Raw genomic sequence first — 19986 nt, 5'->3', positions numbered from 1 at the left:
TAGTCCGTCAGCGCTATTCGGCTTTTGAGAAGGAAGTGAAACGGTCATGTAGGCAGGACAAAGGAGAGTGGACGGACTCCCTAGTGGACGAAGGCTAGTAAGTCGTAAATACCGGCGACATTCGTCTTCTCTACGATGTTTGACGTCACCTTAGTGGGACTGAGATAAATGTTATGTTGCCCGAAAAAAACACATCTGGACAGCTATTGACCGACCCGGCTGACCAGCTGAAAATCTTTTCCAAGTGTCGGCCACGCCACCAACACCTCAACATGATCCGCCAAGGGTTCGACGCATTACCCGTGTAAACACCGAAGCTGCATCAGTGCAGGAGATAGAAACAACCATCCGTAGAATGATATCGAACAGGGCCCCAGAGGTCATACACGTATTATCCGAGATGCTCAAAGCTGACCCCGTAGTATCTGCACAAATACTGCATCAATTCACCCCCTTAGTGCTAGAACAAGGTAACTGGTTTGTCGAAATCTCGCGGTTTTTGTTAATATCTGAACATACATCACGATAGTAGTTGTTGGTGGCCTGGGAAAGATGAAATACGATCAACAGCTATGGGAGAAGATATTGTATTGAAGATCAGTTACGTCCTTTTGAAATGTTGGTGCTGATATGCATGTGAATACTATCGCCTTGACTGAGAATAATATGAACATCTATAGACATCATATATATAAAATCCCAGCGTTGTCTGTCTGTCTGTCCGTAACGCTTTGAAATGTTTCGTTGAAATGTTTCACCATAGTTGTATCAAATTTCTAAAAGGTACGAGAACATTCTGGATGTTCTTTGACTTTCTAGGAATAATAAGAAGAACCTTCTGGAATGTTCTGGAACAATATTCTAAAAATTCTAAGAACTTTCTGGAAGTTCCAGAAAATAAATAACGTTCTGGAATGCTCTAAAATATGGAACTTCTTAAATTTTCGAGAATCCCCTTGAAGTTTCTGTACGCTTCAGAAAGAAGAAGAAGAAGACCCTTCTGCAGCATTATGGAACTCCTTTTTTTGGCATAACGTCCCAACTGGGACAAACCCTGCTTCTCAGCTTAGTGTCTATAAGCTCAGTTATTAACTGAGAACTTCAGCTTCTAATAACCACTTCTAAGTTGTTAAACGTTTCAGAAAAGAATCTTCTAGAGTGTTCTAGAGCATGAAACTTTATTATATTGGGAAAAGGTTATGGACGTTAGGGAACGAGCAAGGAACCAAAAAAGAACCTTCTAGAATGTTCTGGAACATGAAAATCCATAAAATTTCCAGAAACCCCCTGAAAGATACTGAACGTTACAAAAGTAAAACAATCTTCTGCGATATTCTGGATATCACATTTTCTCAAATATCGAAAACTTTCTGTGTGTTACTGAACGTTTCAATCAGAATGCTTCTGGAATGCTCTGTACACTTTTCATTCTTAATTTCAAGAACTTTCTGGAAGTTAATGAAAGTTCAAGAAAGAAGTAAAGGGCCTTCTAAAATGTTCTGGAACACCAAAATTCATTAAATTTCTAGACCTTTCTAGAGATTACTGAATGTTTCAGAAAGAAGAATAAAAATCTATCAAAATGTTCTAGATAATCAAAATTCTTGGAACTTTCGAGAAGGTACTGGACAAAAACAAGACAAAGACCTTCTGCAAACTTTTCTAAATTTACGAAAAGTGTCTGAGGGTTTGTGAACGTTCCAGAAAGAATGAAAAATACCCTTTAAGAATATTCTGGAACAACCAAATTCATAAAATGTTTGAGAAATTTCTGGAAGCTACTGAGCATTCCAAATGAAAACAGAAAAATCTCTAGAATATTCTGGAACATTTAACTTCCCAGGTACTTTCCAAAAGTTACTGAATGTTTCAGAAAGAATAAGAAACTAGCCTTCTGGAATTTTCTGGAACAAATTTTTTAATGCCGATTATGTTCGGGGAGTTTGTCAACGTTCAAAAAAAAATGTCAAATGGACCTTTTGAAAAGTTCTGGATAATCAGATTTCATTAAATTTTGAGAACCTTCTAGAGATTACTAAACGTTCAAGAGAGAAGCATTCTGGAAAGAGATTCTGGAATGTTCTCAAAAACAGTTTCATTGAAGAAGTGTAACTGGAATTTTAAAAACATTTTTTTTTCTAGCTAACGTGGCTAGCCACGTCGGGTCAGCTAGTATGGAATAACAATACAATATACTTTTCATTGAATTTGTTACACAGATGAAATGTTTGTTTTCTACAGGCCTTAAGAACAGCTACCGTATATTGTCGTAATGACCAATTTTGATAGAAAATGCATTTCACCGATATTAACATGGATGCATACTACCAAATTTCAATATTATCCATGATAATTTTTGTTATTGATGCCGTTAATTCATTATTCTGTTATGAGATATGGTGTTATTCTACAGAAAAATCGATTTTTTAGAGGTTAGGCCCCTTAAAAAGGGCGTAACTCAAAATTTCGCCCAACGATGATTTTAAAAATGTGTCCAGAGGTGTAGGATACATAAATAAAGAGAATGACGTTTCAGGTTTTAATGGTATATTTTATTTTATAATAACGGTAACACCGTGGGCAGCGTGGCCCAAAAGGTTGACCTGACTGTATGCGGTAATTGGCGGGGCATCATGTTGCTGTGCATCGTTGTCAAAGTCTTCTGCAAAGTGATCCTTAACTTGATACAGGAGAAGATTGACGCAACTCTCCGACGGCAACAAACAGGATTCCGTGCCGGATGGTTCTGCGTGGACCATACTGTCACGCACCGTATCATCTTAGATCAAAGCAATGAATTCCAAGAATCTCTCTATCTGGTGTTCATTGATTACGAACAAGCTTTCGACTATTCATTCATTTATTTAGTTAACATCAAATTCATGATAATACTGAATCATCAATTTGCCGCCATAATACTCGATTTGCTGCAGCTCTCCAACGTCGGTCACGCCCAACACTCGCCAGATCACGCTCCACCTGGTCCGCCCATCGTGCTCTCTGCGCTCCACGCCTTCTTGTACCAACCGGATGGTTAGCAAACACGAACTTTGCAGGGTTGTTGTCCGGCATTCTTGCAACATGCCCTGCCCACCGTATCATTCCGGCTTTGGCCACTTTCTGAATGCTGGGTTCGCCGTAGAGTGCAGCGAGCTCGTGGTTCATCCTTCTCCGCCACATACCGTTCTCCTGTACGCCGCCGAAGATCGTCCTTAGCACGCGTCGCTCAAAAACTCCGAGTGCTTGCAGGTCCTCCTCGAGCATCGTCCATGTCTCGTGTCCGTAGAGAACCACCGGTCTTATTAACGTCTTGTACATGGTACATTTGGTGCGGGGGTGAATCTTTTTTGACCGCAGCTTCTTCTGGAGCCCATAGTAGGCACGACTTCCACTGATCATGCGCCTTCGTATTTCACGGCTCACGTTATTGTCAGCCGTTAGCAAGGAACCGAGGTAGACGAATTCTTCTACCACCTTGAAAGTATCCCCGTCTATCGTAACATTGCTGCCAAGGCTTGTCCTGTTTCGCTCAGTCCCACCTACACTCCCGTGCAAAAGTTTGGGGTCACCCCCTCAAAAACATGGAAATGTTTTTCGGTCATATCTTAGTCATCTTTCATTCAATCCACTCGTTCTCAGGCTCTATAGAAAGATAATGAGTTAGATTTGATTCGTAGGTACTTTTCACAAACTTTATATGAAATTTTTAGTACAAAAAGTTTACCTAAACTTACGTGTTTTTCCTAAATCTGTACAAAAAATTGTTTTCCGTGTAATTCAAAATTTGGTCGACCAAATTTTAAAATTAAAGTTGCATTAGAACCCTATTTCTATCCTCTTTGAGAGCCATTCATTAGATTTTAGCGGAAAAAATCATAACATAATTTAAATTATCGAATTAGGTTTACAAGTCACCGTGCAAAAGTTTGGGGTCACCCCTTAGGATGCTGCATCGTGCAAAAGTTTGGGGTCACCTTCCAAATGAAGTCTGAGTCGGATTTTTGTTCAAATCGTCATTTTTTTTTGGTGCAACTTCAATTTTTTCTTTGATAGTTGAATGGCAAGACACAGAAATGGTTATGAAATTTTCATAAACTAAGTTGTAGACAAAGTTAAAGTAGAAAATGGTATATAAAATCCATACTAAATCAGCTAAGTACGTTATATAAAGTGCGAAAGAGGATGAAAGTGAGATGAAAATGACTGATTCGTGAATTATATCCTATATAACTGTAAGTGTTATAACCACAAACATACCATTACCCCAAAATCCATAAGCTTCAGGAATGTTACATATTTTAATTTAAATGGCATGTTCATCAAAAAGTTATCCCTTTGCTTTGCACCAAAACCCATAATCTCGAATGTAACAGTACACTCGGAGAAATGACATTCGTTGCAATGGTTTTTGGAGTAATGGTGTATTTGTGGTTTAACACTTACAGTTATATAAGGTAGAATTCACGAATTAGTCATTTTTATCTCACTTCCATCCTCTTTCGCACTTTATATAACGTACTTAGCTGATTTAGTATGGATTTTATATATTTTTTCTACTTTAACTTAGTCTAGAACTTAGTTTATAAACATTTCATAACCATTTCTGTGTCTTTCCATTCAACTATCAAAGAAAGAATTGAAGTTGCACCAAAAAAAAATACGATTTGAACAAAAATCCGACTCAGACTTCATTTGGAAGGTGACCCCAAACTTTTGCACGATGCAGCATCCTAAGGGGTGACCCCAAACTTTTGCACGGTGACTTGTAAACCTAACTCGATAATTTAAATTATGTTATGATTTTTTCCGCTAAAATCTAATGAATGGCTCTCAAAGAGGATAGAAATAGGGTTCTAATGCAACTTTAATTTTAAAATTTGGTCGACCCAATTTCGAATTACACGGAAAACAATTTTTTGCACAGATTTAGGAAAAACACGTAAGTTTAGGTAAACTTTTTGTACTAAAAATTTCATATAAAATTTGTGAAAAGTACCTACGAATCAAATCTAACTCATTATCTTTCAATAGAGCCTGAAAACGAGTGGATTGAATGAAAGATGACTGAGATATGACCGAAAAACATTTCGATGTTTTTGAGGGGGTGACCCCAAACTTTTGCACGGGAGTGTACCAGCATGTACTTTGTCTTAGCCGCATTCACCACCAGTCCGACCTTTGCTGCTTCACGTTTAAGGCGGGTGTACTGTTCTGTCACCGTTCCAAATGTTCTAGCAATAATATCCATGTCATCCGCAAAACAGACAAATTGGCTGGATTTCGTGAAGACCGTACCCCGGCTGTTGAGCCCGGCTCGCCGCATAACACCTTCCAGGGCGATGTTGAATAGTAGGCAGGAAAGTCCATCACCTTGTCGTAGTCCTCGTCGAGATTCAAATGAACTGGATAGTTCACCCGAAATCCTTACGCTGTTCTGCATACCGTCCATCGTTGCTCTTATCAGTCTAGTCAGCTTCCCGGGAAAACTGTTCTCGTCCATAATTTTTCATAGCTCTGTGCGGTCGATACTGTCGTTTGAAGTCGATGAACAAGTGATGCGTTGGGACCTGGTATTCACGGCATTTCTGGAGGATTTGCCGTACGGTGAAGATCTGGTCCGTTGTCGATCGGCCGTCGATGAAACCCGCTTGGTAACTTCCCACGAACTCATTTACTTTAGGTGAAAGACGACGGAAGATGATCTGGGATAGTACTTTGTAGGCGGCATTTAAAATGGTGATCGCTCGAAAGTTCGCACACATTAACTTGTCGCCTTTCTTGTGGATGGGACAGATTATCCCTTCCTTCCACTCCTCCGGTAGCTGTTCGGTTTCCCAGATCTTGACTACTAACTGATGCAGACAGGTGGCCAACTTTTCCGGGCCCATCTTGATGAGTTCTGCTGCGATACCGTCCTTACCAGCCGCTTTGTTGTTTTTGAGCTGGTGGATGGCATCCTTAACTTCCCTCAGCGTGGGAGTTGGTTCGTTCCCGTCCTCTGCTGCACCAACATAGTCATTTCCTCCGCTGCCTTGGTCCTCCGTGCCTACATTCTCTTCGCCATTCAGGTGCTCGTCGAAGTGCTGCTTCCACCTTTCGATCTTATTTATTGTCGTCAATCAATTTGTAGACCTTTACAATTATATGTATACTATATTACAATAGTTGCTTAAACCTATCACCTAACCCTACTTGTCTCAAAAAATGCCTTCTTAAGCATATCTCTACTCATAGTCATATCAATTCTGTCACTATGTGTATTGTAACAAGACATCATTCTATTCAATGGTCCATGTTTTGCATAGTCTGTTCTGTGGTAATTAATTAAAAATAAGTTTCTATTCCTTAATAAACGAGTGGGAGCAGAGAAATTCAAATTTTCCAATATTGTGGGGGAGCATATTCTATTTGATATAACATCATTTATAAAAGCAATCATGGCAAAATCTCTTCGATTTTCGAGGCTATCTAATTGAATCAACATGCTCCGTGCCGCATAAGATGGTAGCGGTAAGTGAGCCCAGCCTAGTTTCCTTAAAGCAAACAACAAAAACTGTTTTTGGATCGACTCTATCCGGTTAATGTGTGCAACCTGATATGGAGCCCAAACAACACTACAATATTCTAGAAGAGGTCTTACGTATGTCACATATAGTGTTTTAATTGTATAAGGATCATTAAAATTAAAACTAAATCGTTTGATGAACCCGAGCATGTTACTTGCTTTATATGTAATATTGTTATAATGATCAACAAAAGTTAGTTTCGAGTCCAGAATAACACCTAAATCTCTTACCAGATTACGCCTTTCAACAATTTTCTCACCTAGAGTTACCACTTTATGAGTTATGTTTAATTTTCTCGTGAATGTAATTGAATTGCATTTTTTAACGTTAAGTTCCAACAGATTTTTGCTACACCAGCTGAAGAAAATATCAATTTCATTTTGAAATATTTCGAGATCAGATGCTTTACATATCTCCATGAAAAGTTTCATATCGTCTGCATATATAGAAACTTGAAGATACTTGACAACGTATTCAACATCATTCACAAACAAAATAAACAACAATGGACCAAGATGTGAGCCTTGTGGAACACCAGATGTTACGTTTACAATTTCAGACAAGTTTCCTTTAAATCTTACTCTTTGATTTCTATCAGTTAAGTAAGACTCGATCCATTTAAGTAACCTAGGGTTGAATCCTAATTTAGACAACTTGAAAAGTAACAAACTTATATCCACTGTATCAAATGCTTTACTAAAATCAGTATACAAAGCTTCAACATAATTTTCTCTATCCATTACATCTAGCGCGAATGTTACAAAATTTACTAAATTAGTTGCCGTTGACCGCCCTCTAACAAAACCGTGTTGTTGATTAGTTATTAATGGCATTAGTTGTGAGAATAGATTGTCGTTGATTATGGACTCAAACAGTTTTGGGATACAGGATATTATAGCAATCCCTCGATAGTTGCTTATATCAGATTTTTTACCACTTTTGAAAATCGGGGTTAGAAAGGATTCTTTCCATACCGGTGGAAGAATACCTGTTTCTAAAGATGAATTGAACAGCCAAAATAATGGCTTCACTATTTCTTTTGCTAGATTTTTTAGGAACACTGGTGGTAAGCCATCTGGTCCAGCACCTTTCGATGAGTCTAAGGATTCAAGCGCATTCAAAATTCGATTTAAAGGTAAACTAGAAACAGTAATGTCACCATCATGTTGCGGTAAATATGAAAAATACTGGAAATCCCGCTCAGAATCATTATGAGATGTATAGTTATTTTGGAAGAAATCAGCAAATAAGTTACTAATCTCGGTTGATGTGTTGCCGGTTACATTATCTAACATCATTTTAGATGGAAAAAAGTTTGATTTTTGTTTTTGTTTAACATAATTATAGAAGCGCTTTGGATCTGACTTAATGTTACTTTCTATTGACGCATTATATTCTTCATGTGCGTTTCTCATTTCCAATTTCTCATTTTCAATTCAGTTGATCACATACACCAAGATAGAGCGAAAGGTTTTCACAAGTATTGTTTCTTTTGTATGCTTTGTGAGCTTTTTGTTTTCTGTTTCTTAAATTAATAATCTGCCTATTGTACCACACAGGGAATTTAGTATTTGATTTTTTCTTGTATTTAATTGGGACTGTTTTTTCCAGAATATCATATATGTTTCGATAGAAAATATCCACGGCTCGGTCAATTTTAGTATTACGTAATAAATCTTGCCAGTTAATACCGTTTAATTCATTTTTTAAAAGAACGTAGTTCGCATTCCTAAAGTCAAAGTATGGTTCGGACAAATTGTTATCCAATGGTGTAACTTTTTCATGAATGAATATGGAGTATTCAATTGCAGTATGGAAGACTTCATTTTTCCACAAAGGAGCATGTGATTCAGATACGCAGAAATCTTCTGACATATTAGTAAATAGTAAATCCAAATAGCAATTGTTTTGATTTTTTACATTATTTACTTGGTTGAGTCCGTTTTCAGCGCTTCTGTCAAATAGAGAATGGAGTGTTTCATTATCTCCTACAACAGGTATCAAAATAGACTCATTTTCGTCATCAATAATGAATTTAGCTTCTTTTTGGTTAAAATCACCATATATGTGAACATTTGACTCTGACGTAAACTGAGAAATAATGCTAGCTGCAAGATTGAAAAACGTCTCATATGATTCTTTGTTTGCATATTCCGGAGGGAAGTACACTGCTGACAAAATATGAATTTGATCATTAATGAGTAGTTTTACCCAAACGTGATCAAATTCTTTGCACTTTACAGTCGAGATTTGTTCAGATTCATATTCACTACTTACTGCAATCAAAACACCTCCACCACTTTTTTTGTTGGATAGTAACTTGTCACGGTCATCTCTATACACATTAAAGCGAACGTCAAACACTTCTTCACTATTTACACTAGAGTCCCAACTCGTTTCGGTCCCCAAAATTACTTGATAATTACAAGACGACACTTGTTTATAAATTTCACTAATTTTGTAAGAACTCTTCATCCTATTGAAATTCTGACAGTAGATAATTAATTCTTTACTAAGAACACATTGCCCTTCTGTATCCATTTTCGCAGAGGTATCCGCTACTTCCTGTTGTTGGGAAATCGTCAAGTCCAGGTGACCGTCGGTAGTCACCGAAATGTTGTCTTCAACTTCCTCCGAAGAGAGCGTCAATTCCGACGAAAACACGCGTTTCTACACGTGCATGCCTCGCAAGATAAAGGTGTGTGTCCTTGTGTCAGGTGATGAGCATTTGAAGAGACGGCTTGAAGATAAGGGTTATTCATACTATTTGTTGGGTTGCGGGTCTTCGATACCAGTGGACTGTAATTTGGCGATCGCTCCCAACACGAACCGTGATGTTCCAGCAAGAGGAGCCGCGAAAAGGGGGGGGGGGCTGTTGATGGCACCTGTCGTTGATTGGAGGTTGACTTGGGGAGATCCACATAACTGGCGGCAATCCTTTATCTCTCCAAAGGAATTAAAGTACGCGCGACGTGGTTCCAAAACTACCGACATATATTTACTCTAAAGACCATACATTTATTTACAAGTCGAACAATTACACATTAAAATGACTGCTGGGTCAAACCCAGCAATGGTTGCGGTTCAGCACGATACTGATTAGAGTTCGTAATATAATTAACATACAGCCACCGTACCACGTCGTCGATGATCGTTGTCGGCTGCCGTAGATAAACGAAGATAATTTCTCGATATGCGATACCTGTTGTAGTGACCCGAAACGAGTGTGGATCAGCACAATTCCGAATTGGATGGCTGTAATGATTGCAACGGCAGTGATGTATTTAGGACGGGCACTGCTAGTCCCAAACATTCTCGCCCCCGCTGAAATGTCGTACATTTCTGAACGCTTGACCTCCTGGTGTACCGAATTGTTTGAACGAGACATCTGGCTTTGGATCCCTCGACCTTTTGACTTGATTGATTTGACCTGGCAGACTACCTGTCTGCTCAAGATACTTGTTTTCCTAATGATCCGATGTTGTAGAGGTGATTTCCCGAAGAGAAGAGCGGCCATTCGCTCGTGAGTGACGTAACGATTCGCAGCCGATGACGATGCGGCAGATGACGAGTTGACTATTGCATTTGGCTTGGTACATCCAAAACAATATCCCTTCACGATGATTCGAAGCCTTTCGCGTAACCGTTCCTTTCCGTTGGCTTGTTGGTTGTTTAGATTGGGTTTGTGTGTCATCCTGATGACCTAGCCGAATTCCGTAGAAGACGCCGATGTGCAGCCTAGCAGTGATCGTGAAGAACGTCTTCGTTGTACAGACGAATGGTGTACCAACCATCGTCTCCTTGCATAGCGCACTGCCCTGTGCAGTGACAGCCTTCCGTGACCGTGTAGCACCGGTTTCCATCCGGTTGATATTGGGATTCCCTAGGGTTCCAAGCTTGCCTTTCAAACTCGGATGGGAATTCACTGTGCGAGCCGCCTCTAGCGGTGGTTTGTTTCAGTTAACCTCCATTGGTAGTGTAGAACTTCTATAGCCTGCTGCCTCCCAGTGAAGCATTAGATATGCTCGTCCAGTACGAGCTCCGGGTGAATGCTCTTGCCGGTCAAGAACACTCAGGCTGGTCAACTGATCGTGGCATTGATGCTGCCGTGTACTAGCTACTCCGTGTATCCAATACATCCCTTTGACGTACGCTAGCTTGCCCGCAAACTAGCGCATCCTTCCTTATACCAACCAAACATGCCAGTAGATGTCGTCGCGTAGAAATCGGTTTGTTTACATCGAATCGCCCTTGCTTGGTCGTAATCCGTACAGTTGAGTCTGCTCTCCTGAATCTCGGTGAAAGTCGTGTCCAACTCGTCAGGTGAAATGGTGAGTGCCAATAGTGCCAGGCGCTCTCAACGTAGCCTCCGGGATGAGGCATTGCAGTCTCGGTGATAGTGTGGGTTGTGTGACGTCATTGATATCCAAAAGGGGAATGATATTTGAGTGTAATAATCTATAACCAAAGCTTCGGTAGACATATACTATGTAAGCCTACCTGAGAGAAAAGTTGTTTGTGCCTCGGCTGTGTCTGCGAATCCCAGAGCTGTAGTTCGATGACGTCGTAGTTAGCGAGTGATTTAAGTGTGTGGTAATCCTCGTTGCCAAACCACACCAACATTGTTTGCCTTGCACAAGTGGTTTCCACTGTTCTCGTAGACAGTCGGGTGCAAATCATCTTGACATTATCGGCTGATCACTCCCTGAGTGGCCGTTAGTGAAATCACACCGCTATCTGAAAGAATGCGAGTAATTCCTTCCGCATCCACCACCCTTGATAGTTGCGCCGTCCTCAATGATTGATCGTCAATGATTCCAAAAAAGTCCGTGGATATTTAGTTGCGAAGAGTATCGATATTACGTTAACGCTGATGATGATAGATGTTCTCCAGGGTCCACCATTCTGTTTTCAGGCTGGTGCACTCGTTGTCCGTTGTAGTCCATTGATGTTGCGTGGGAATCCATGATAGTGTTTCGGGATGATAGAAATCCAAGGTAAGTAAATATCCGAGAGTGCTTCGGTGGACATATACACCGAATTTTAAGTATTTACCTGTGCAACAGTGATTTGCGCTGATCCGGTGTACATGTTCCTCTGTCCTTCCGATGCGAAGCAAGAAATGATAATTGCCTGGTAGTACGATGTCCAGATTCCAATTAGATGATCGTGAGTACCCCAGTGGATGTCCACAGAGCCCAGCTTGAGCAGCTACCATGTTGTGCTCCGACGTATCGAACACAAAGCCAATTGTTGTGCACTCCAATTGTTTCCGAAATGATTGTACGATAGCACTTTCCCGCCATACCGCCATATCTGCCTTAGGTACCAAACATATCCATGGGCTTGATCGACTTACGCATTCTTGATCCTCATCAAAATCGCCTATTGACTCTTGATTACACGACCGTTTCCATTTTACACCATTTCCATTGAACTACGAACTGACCAATTCCACTCGATGTTGATTGATTCCATCATCACTTGATTACCCCGGCGAGTATAATAAAGGACTTCACGAATGTTTTAGATCCACAATTGATCAATTGTCGTAGCGCGGTGGCACAATTTCGCGTAGCTTACGGATTTTGCGCCCATCCTAGGTGCCTCCAAATTAGTCGTGCCTACTGCCAGCGGTCCAGAACATCCGGTTCGAAGGACCAAATGTTGGGTTGCGGGTCTTCGATACCAGTGGACTGTAATTTGGCGATCGCTCCCAACACGAACCGTGATGTTCCAGCAAGAGGAGCCGCGAAAAGGGGGGGGGGCTGTTGATGGCACCTGTCGTTGATTGGAGGTTGACTTGGGGAGATCCACATAACTGGCGGCAATCCTTTATCTCTCCAAAGGAATTAAAGTACGCGCGACGTGGTTCCAAAACTACCGACATATATTTACTCTAAAGACCATACATTTATTTACAAGTCGAACAATTACACATTAAAATGACTGCTGGGTCAAACCCAGCAATGGTTGCGGTTCAGCACGATACTGATTAGAGTTCGTAATATAATTAACATACAGCCACCGTACCACGTCGTCGATGATCGTTGTCGGCTGCCGTAGATAAACGAAGATAATTTCTCGATATGCGATACCTGTTGTAGTGACCCGAAACGAGTGTGGATCAGCACAATTCCGAATTGGATGGCTGTAATGATTGCAACGGCAGTGATGTATTTAGGACGGGCACTGCTAGTCCCAAACACTATTCGAAGTATTCGGTCGAGGGTAGGGGTTGAGAACTTCCCCTCTCTGGAATCTAATAGTTGGCCTGTATGATGTGGGTGGTGGTCTCGAAAATTGATCCTTCGCTGCGGCCAACAGCTCGCTATCCAGTGGAAATAGAGGCGTGTTGCGGTTAAGTGCATTACGCCTGTTGTGATTGTTGAAAACGCTTCTTTCATTATTGTTGTTGTTAATGTATTGTTCACAGCAGTGGTTTCCATTCTGGCGGTTTAAAGTGCGGTTACAGAATTGTTGACTACTGAAGACCGTGCGCGATGGGTCCCTAGCAGAACCGTTGTTGCATTTATTTACATGATTGATCGAACGGTGGGGTCTCTTCGTAGCAGAATTTTGTGCTGCATTCCGCTTGCGCCGCTTCCTGGCTTTTTCAGCTTGCTTTTGCTGATCTAAGCGTCGGCGCTTGCGTGCATCATATTCCGCCCAACTTGCCTTCCACACTTGTTTCCCTCCAAGATTTCGCCAGCCCGAATCATCAGGTTCAATTTCGTTGTTCAGCTCAGATTCCAAACTGGGGTGTGATTCATTTATTGGTGCAGATGGTTTAACGACGGTATTGGTTTCTAGTGAATTCACGACGGCAGCCGAAGACTTAATTTCGCTCCATGAATTGACTGCACTGCTCAGTGCTTTTAGCTCATCAACGATATCTACCGTTGAAGCTAAATTCGGGTGACTAGCATTATGGTCGGAGCAATGACTCGCCATATCAATAATTAGGGCACTGACCTTTTCAAATTCAGAACACATATTTTTAAGTTCCCTCGTCAGGTCAGTAGTCAATGCATCTACATATTCCATTACATTATTTTTTGTAGCCTGCATCGAAATATCGAAAAGCGATGAGAGGTGATTTTTTATTGCAACCACATCATTCTTGGCTTTCAAACTGAGGTCAATCTCCGGTACCGCGTTCCTGCTATCGATGACGGCAGTTTTTACCTCATTAAGAAGCATTTCCATACTTTCAAAGCCGTATTCGATATTCAAGTTGTTTAATTTGGTTGCTAGTTTGTGGTTGGACTCCAACAATAGCTTGTTTAGTTTGAAACTCTCCTCCTGTTGACTGTGGAGCTTGTCAAAATTGATCTCCATTACAAAACGCTTCTGACATTCGAAGCATAGAGGAAGCATATAGGATAAAATGCTCTTCTCGTGATTCCTCTGAGCGCCGACGCATGCAGCATGGATTTTTTTCCCGCACGATCCATGACAGTACCATACGTGTTTGTCGTCACTGACGGTACAATTAATTATCGCGCACGGCATGGTTCACTTACGCAGCAATAAAAACGAATTAAACCACACGCGGATTACTTTAAACGGAGCAAATTAAAAACGCGTCCAACCTGTTCGACGACTTGACTTGACTTGTCACGTTTGTCCGTCAGGAGGCTCCCGTCCTTATCCCTGCAGATTTCGGCTTGCGGCACGTAGCCTTTGCGGGATGCGTTGAGCTTCTAGTAGAACTTGCGTGTTTCCTGTGAACGGCACAGCAGTTCCATTTCCTCGCACTCCGCTTCTTCCAGGCGGCGCTTTTTCTCCCGGAAGAGACGGGTCTGCTGCTTCCGCTTCTGTCTGCATCGCTCCACATTCTGTCGGGTTCCATGCTGCAGCATTACCACCCGCGCTGCATCCTTCTCCTCCAGAACCGCTCTGCACTCCTCGTCGAACCAATCGTTTCGTCGACTCCGTTCTACGTACCCGATAGTGCTCTCGGCTGCGTTGTTGATGGCTGCTTTGACTGTGCTCCAGCAGTCCTCTAGAGGGGCCACATCGAGCAAACCCTCGCCCGGCAACGCTGCCTCGAGATTCTGCGCGTATGCGGTGGCGACATTCGGTTGCTTCAGTCGCTCTAGATCGTACCGGGGCGGCCGCCGGTAATGTACGTTGTTAATAACGGAGAGTTTTGGGTGCAGTTTAACCATCACCAGGTAGTGATCAGAGTCGATATTAGCGCCACGATAGGTCCTGACGTCGATAATGTCGGAGAAGTGCCGTCCATCAATCAGAACGTGGTCGATTTTTTTTGTGATTTAGAGATCACATTTTTAAGAAGCACCCTTGTTTTGGTATTATTGATCCACAATTGATATGGGAAAATAACTAGCGATAAAACATTTCGCTCTTAGCACCAAATGAAAGGGCAGACCTGTAGCTTTCATTAGGTGGACTCAACGGCACATTTTTTATTTATTTTTTTTTATAATATTCTTCTACCATGGACACCGCATCTGGTCTCAGAAATCTCATAAGGAAACTCCTTCAAGAATCCCAGAAGGAACATCTAGAGAATTCCTGAGGAAATGCTGGAAGAATATCTAGAAGAGATCCCTGAACGAACTCCTGGTTAATCTCTGAAGAAAATCCTGAAGGTATCCCAGAATGAACTCCGTGAAGAACTCCTGGAGGTTTCCTGGAATAGAGAAAAATCGGCAGAATTCTAGGAAGTATTGCTGAGGGTATATTAGAAGAAATTTCTACTAAAAACTTGAAACATAAGTACTCCCGGAAAAATATAGAGAAAAAATCATGAAGGAATTCCAGAATAATTGGATGAATATGAACCCATATGAAATCCCTGAGGACATACCGGAAGGAATCTCTGGAAGAATGCCGGAAAGAGTAACTGTAGAAATCTCAGCCAAAGCTCTTGGAGTAATCCCAGATGGAACATTTTTTGGAATCTCAAAAGAAACTCATAGAAGAATCATAGTGAGCAGAGCCGGTTTTACAAATGTGGGGGCCCGGGGCCAAATTGTTGTGGGGGCCCCAATTCCAGGGGTATATTTCTACTTATTTAGAATTAAAAAAAAACTGAAAAAAATATCAATAATTCTAACAAAAAAGTCTTAATGTCGTTGTGGAAGTGAAAAATTTGAAGCTAGGACAATTAGCTTAGCCAGGAAAAAATGGTAAAATCAATCAGAGCAGAGATCATGATAAAACATATAAAGTAAAATCGTTTTTTTTTTTTTTGCGATTTTAAATAGTGGTTTAGAGTTAGTAGTAATTCATATCAGAGTCTCCAGAGAAATGCCTAGACCAATTTATAGCGAAAATCTTTGGAAAATTTCTAGTAAATTTTGTAACGCAACCACTGGGGCAGTTTTTGTGAGAACTCCCAAAATAATGTCGAGTGGAATCCATAGAGCAATCTCTTGAGGAGTTGCTGGTCGACTACCATGATTTTTTTTGTGGAACTTCAGCAGAAAAAGGTTCTCTGGCGATTTCCCGAAGAAAAAAACAACAAAACTCTGAAATCAACTGCTGGAGAAACTTCATCGTGCAATAGAAATTTCCCTATTTCAGGGGGAATTCGAATAGAGACTGTTAAAGATTTTTTTTTTTGCGAAAACCCAGGAGAAGTTTCTTATGTAATTACTGACTTCAATTCTTATACAACAGCCTGTGAAATTTCTAGAAAACCTTTAATGGAAATCGCGAACGTAATTTTAGCGAACGAAATGTTTGCAAAACTTTCAACTTTTGTCAGATTCTATTGGGATTTCTCCTTTAAATTATTTTGCAAGGTCCTCAAGAAGGATTTTGTCAGGAGTTTGCCATAAATAACATCCTAAGTGCAGAAATAAATGTTTCAAGAGCTCATCTATATAATTCCAATAAACTTTCCGAATGTTTCCGCAAAAAAATCCTACATTTCTTATCAAAATACCGTGGAAAATTCTTCCAAAATATGTCCAGAATTTTCGACAAAAATGAAAATGAATATTTAGCAGGAACTTTTTAACTCTACATTCTACAGAGTTTTATAGTTTATTCAGAGTTCAAGCGAAGTTTTTCTTCAAGATTTCCGCTTTGTGGAACACGTTTGTTGCTCTCCTAAAAACCTTAAAAAAATATTTCGAACTTTTTTTGTTTCACATTTTTGTTCGTGAAGTGGAATTTTGTGGGGGGCCCTGAAATGTGGGGGCCCGGGGCCTTGGCCCCCCCTGGCGCCCCTTAAATCCGGCCCTGATAGTGAGAACTGCTTGAGGTGTACTAAATGAATAGCCCTAAAAGAACCTTATAAAGAATCCCCTGACGAATCACTGAAGAAACTCGTGAAGGAATTCTCTTACAAAGCTTTGGCGAATCGCAAGAGGCGTTCCTTGAAGAATCCCAGGAAGAATTCATGGGGAATTTTAAAAGGTTATCCAGAAGGATTTCCGGAAGAAGCTCCTGAAGAAGTCATAAACTAAAACACTTCTTAACGCAGGAACCCACATTTATAGTGCAATAACACTCCCTTTAAGAGACGGCAAGTCCGTATCGTAAAAAACCATTCCACAAAACGTCAGTTAAAAATGCATACCAACCACCGCGTGCAGTGCCTTATAGAATATATCTCCACACCTTCCACATGATACACGAATAGTAAATTAGAAACGAAAGCTCCCAGCTAATAACTGTGATCCACTCATAGAAAGCTGAGCTAAAGAACAGTTTCTGTCCCAGTTGGAACGTCATACCAACAATTGAAAGAAGATCACGCTAAAAAAAAAGTGTTAGCAGAACTCATTTTTGGTTCTGCCTGTATCACAATCTATCTTCATTTACATCTGCTTGGGTTTAAATAGATCTTAATTACTGAAATTGAAAAACTTTTTCCCCTCCAATGGAAGCGTCATAAATTATCACCAGTTGTTAAGAAAATAAGTCCCACCATCGCAAAAAAAATGAACCTTCCGCCACTGCTTCATTCGGGCCATGCGAACAAATTTCTGTTCTAATTCTGTGAAATTGATAACAAATTTTTAAGCTACTCGGAGAAAAAACCTACGCTCATTTATTGCGATTGTGGTAAAGATTTATGATTCCAAACAGCGGCGTTGAATGGAAGTGCTGCTGGATGAGAAAAAAAAACTTTTGAAAAGAAATTGTAATCAACGCGAAAAAGGGGAGGCGAAAGGGTTGGAGGATTTATGGCTTCCAGTGTTTAGGATGTTTTTTTTTCTTAGGCTGTTTCCGTCTCGACTTAGTTTTTTTGATAAATACACACGTTAGTAAGTTAATTTTTGCGCGCTTTCTCCGTTTCACATCGGAGGGTGATGATTTATTTGTCGTTCTTAAATTTTTGTTTTTGTCTAGTGCGGCTGACTTCTGAGGGTTGGTGGAAAAGCTATTCCGATGGCGACATAGTTAGTTAAATTTGATTTTTTTGTTGCTTGAGCATAATATGGAATAATATGGATTTAACTTGGGAAGAGCAATGCTGACTTCACTATAAGAAACACAATATCGGATTGCCCATCCAAAACCTCTTCACCTACCATAATCGTCATCCCAGAACACTATCCGTTGAACTGGCTCCTTGGCATAATACTTGGCCCACTTGTCAAAACTGCTTATCCTCTCGATATAAACTTCCGGCTGTGGGTAAACTTCACTGGGGAACCGAAACCCGTTGTTTGATAACGTAGTCCACCGTGAACTGCTAATAACAGGAACCACTAACAAAAGAGTCACTAGCGTGACTGACATCATATCCACTTGAGCACGTTTCACATACACATGTGATAACACTCGTTTCAATGAATCTGCGGTCGTCACACGAGGTGAAAGGGAAGCGCCTAGTCTCTAGTGGTGCGATCACCGCCTTGTCTCGATCGCTTCGCGTGCAAACAAGGGCGTGAACCGCGATATAGCTTCTTACACTTTTGGCAACCGAATTCCGCACAAACAAAAGCCGCGAGAAATCTGTTTTGAACGAGGTTTGACCGGTGACTGACTCCCGCTCGCAGGTGGTTTCGTTAAATTGGTTGCGACTTAACACCTGTCTAATTCTTCATCCACTCCCCTCCCCCCGTCAGCAGGCTCAACCCTTTCGCGGTTGCCAACGATCGGCAGGCAAGCGGCTTTTCTACCGATGAGTGATTTAATCTTTGATGAATGAATCGTTTCACGGTAGAATCATTAACAGGGGGATTCTCTCTCATTTGCGCTCCTATGCTAACAACGTTCTTGGTAGGGTAATCGTCTGGCGGGGCGGCTTGTTTGAGTTCTAAATCGATTGTCTGGATCGAACGAAAACACGATGATAGGCGTGACAATGATTATGATTGGTTCGCGAATTTAAGCCGGGTACGGTCCTCCTCGCGCGTGCAATTTGGTACGGTGGTAGGTTTATCTGAATTGCGTTTTGAACCGTCTTGAACTATTTGCCTACTGTTCAAATATGTATATGGGGTAAAAGACGAGTAAACACACGTTGGCGTAAGTTGACCCAAAGAACCGATCGCAGGCTGCATCCGGTGCGCAGATTTTTTATTTTTTATCCCATTAATTTTATTTTATATATAGATCAGACTGAGTTCTCAATTCTAACAGTGGCTCTCACTTCCTCCCCCTGGTTTTCTCCACCAACAAGATGATCCTCCTCCACCCTGAGAGGAAGCGGCAAAATAACTTCTTGGGTGGGTCTGGTCAAGTGGAACGCTTGCTCTCTCCAGGGCAAAATTATCGAGTTGGGCGGCTTCCTCAATTAGAACCAAATCAACGGCTCTTTCATCACCGAAACTCACTTCAAACCAGAGGTGAACGCCAGTATCCCAGACTTCAGGCTGATAAAACAGGATCCATAATATTCCAGGGGAGTAGGTGTTGGAATCGCATTGAGGAAGAACATCAACTGTCGCCTGCTGCCGAGTTTCAAGCTTCAGCTCATCGAAACCGTGGGTGTGGAAATAACCTCCTCCACCGGATCTATAATCTTAATCGCGACATACTGCCAGAACCAAAACGGCGTGCGGTCTGGTGCAACGACGCGGAAGAAGGCAACTATGCCATCCTGAGTCCAAACAATCACATCCGGTCGACTAGGTCTGGGTCCCACGCAACCCTCGATGTCTACATTACCAACATGGACAACATCTCTCAGCCGGTTGTCCGGCAAGTGCGCAGCTCGGACCACTTCCTAGGGCTATCCATCACTCAACGAAACAACACGCGCTCGATTCCTATCAGTTTTTCTTTGTTCTTCAACCATGCCGGTTATAAGAAGCAATTGTATTGTGTTGGAAACTTCTGTTCTGCCGCGGCGGCTTAGTGTGGCAGATGTGAAACAGTTTCTAGATCATGAGTTGAAGTTTGACATGACGCAAGTGAAGAGCATCCAAGTGCGTACTGTACGGCATGTTATATACATGACCATGCACAGTGAAAAGGCCAGCGT

At 41.3% G+C, this 19986-nt stretch overlaps 1 protein-coding gene across 1 annotated transcript in view; it reads right to left on the bottom strand.

The window, feature by feature from the left end:
* Positions 1–18524, bottom strand: part of LOC109430321 (CLIP domain-containing serine protease B9) — a 47796-nt gene extending 29272 nt beyond the window's left edge. Inside the window, exon 1 of the mRNA XM_029867059.2 lies at positions 18086–18524. Within this exon, the coding sequence (XP_029722919.1) occupies positions 18086–18299 (214 nt within the window). The 5' untranslated portion in view covers positions 18300–18524. The remainder of the gene's footprint in view (positions 1–18085) is intronic.
* Between the last annotated feature and the right edge of the window lie 1462 nt (positions 18525–19986).

This window comes from Aedes albopictus, chromosome 1 (genome assembly GCF_035046485.1).
Source record: "Aedes albopictus strain Foshan chromosome 1, AalbF5, whole genome shotgun sequence".
In the NCBI taxonomy this organism is placed as follows: Eukaryota; Metazoa; Arthropoda; class Insecta; order Diptera; family Culicidae; genus Aedes; species Aedes albopictus.
Note: the sequence above shows the minus strand (reverse complement) of the source record. Positions and strands in the feature narration are given on the sequence as shown.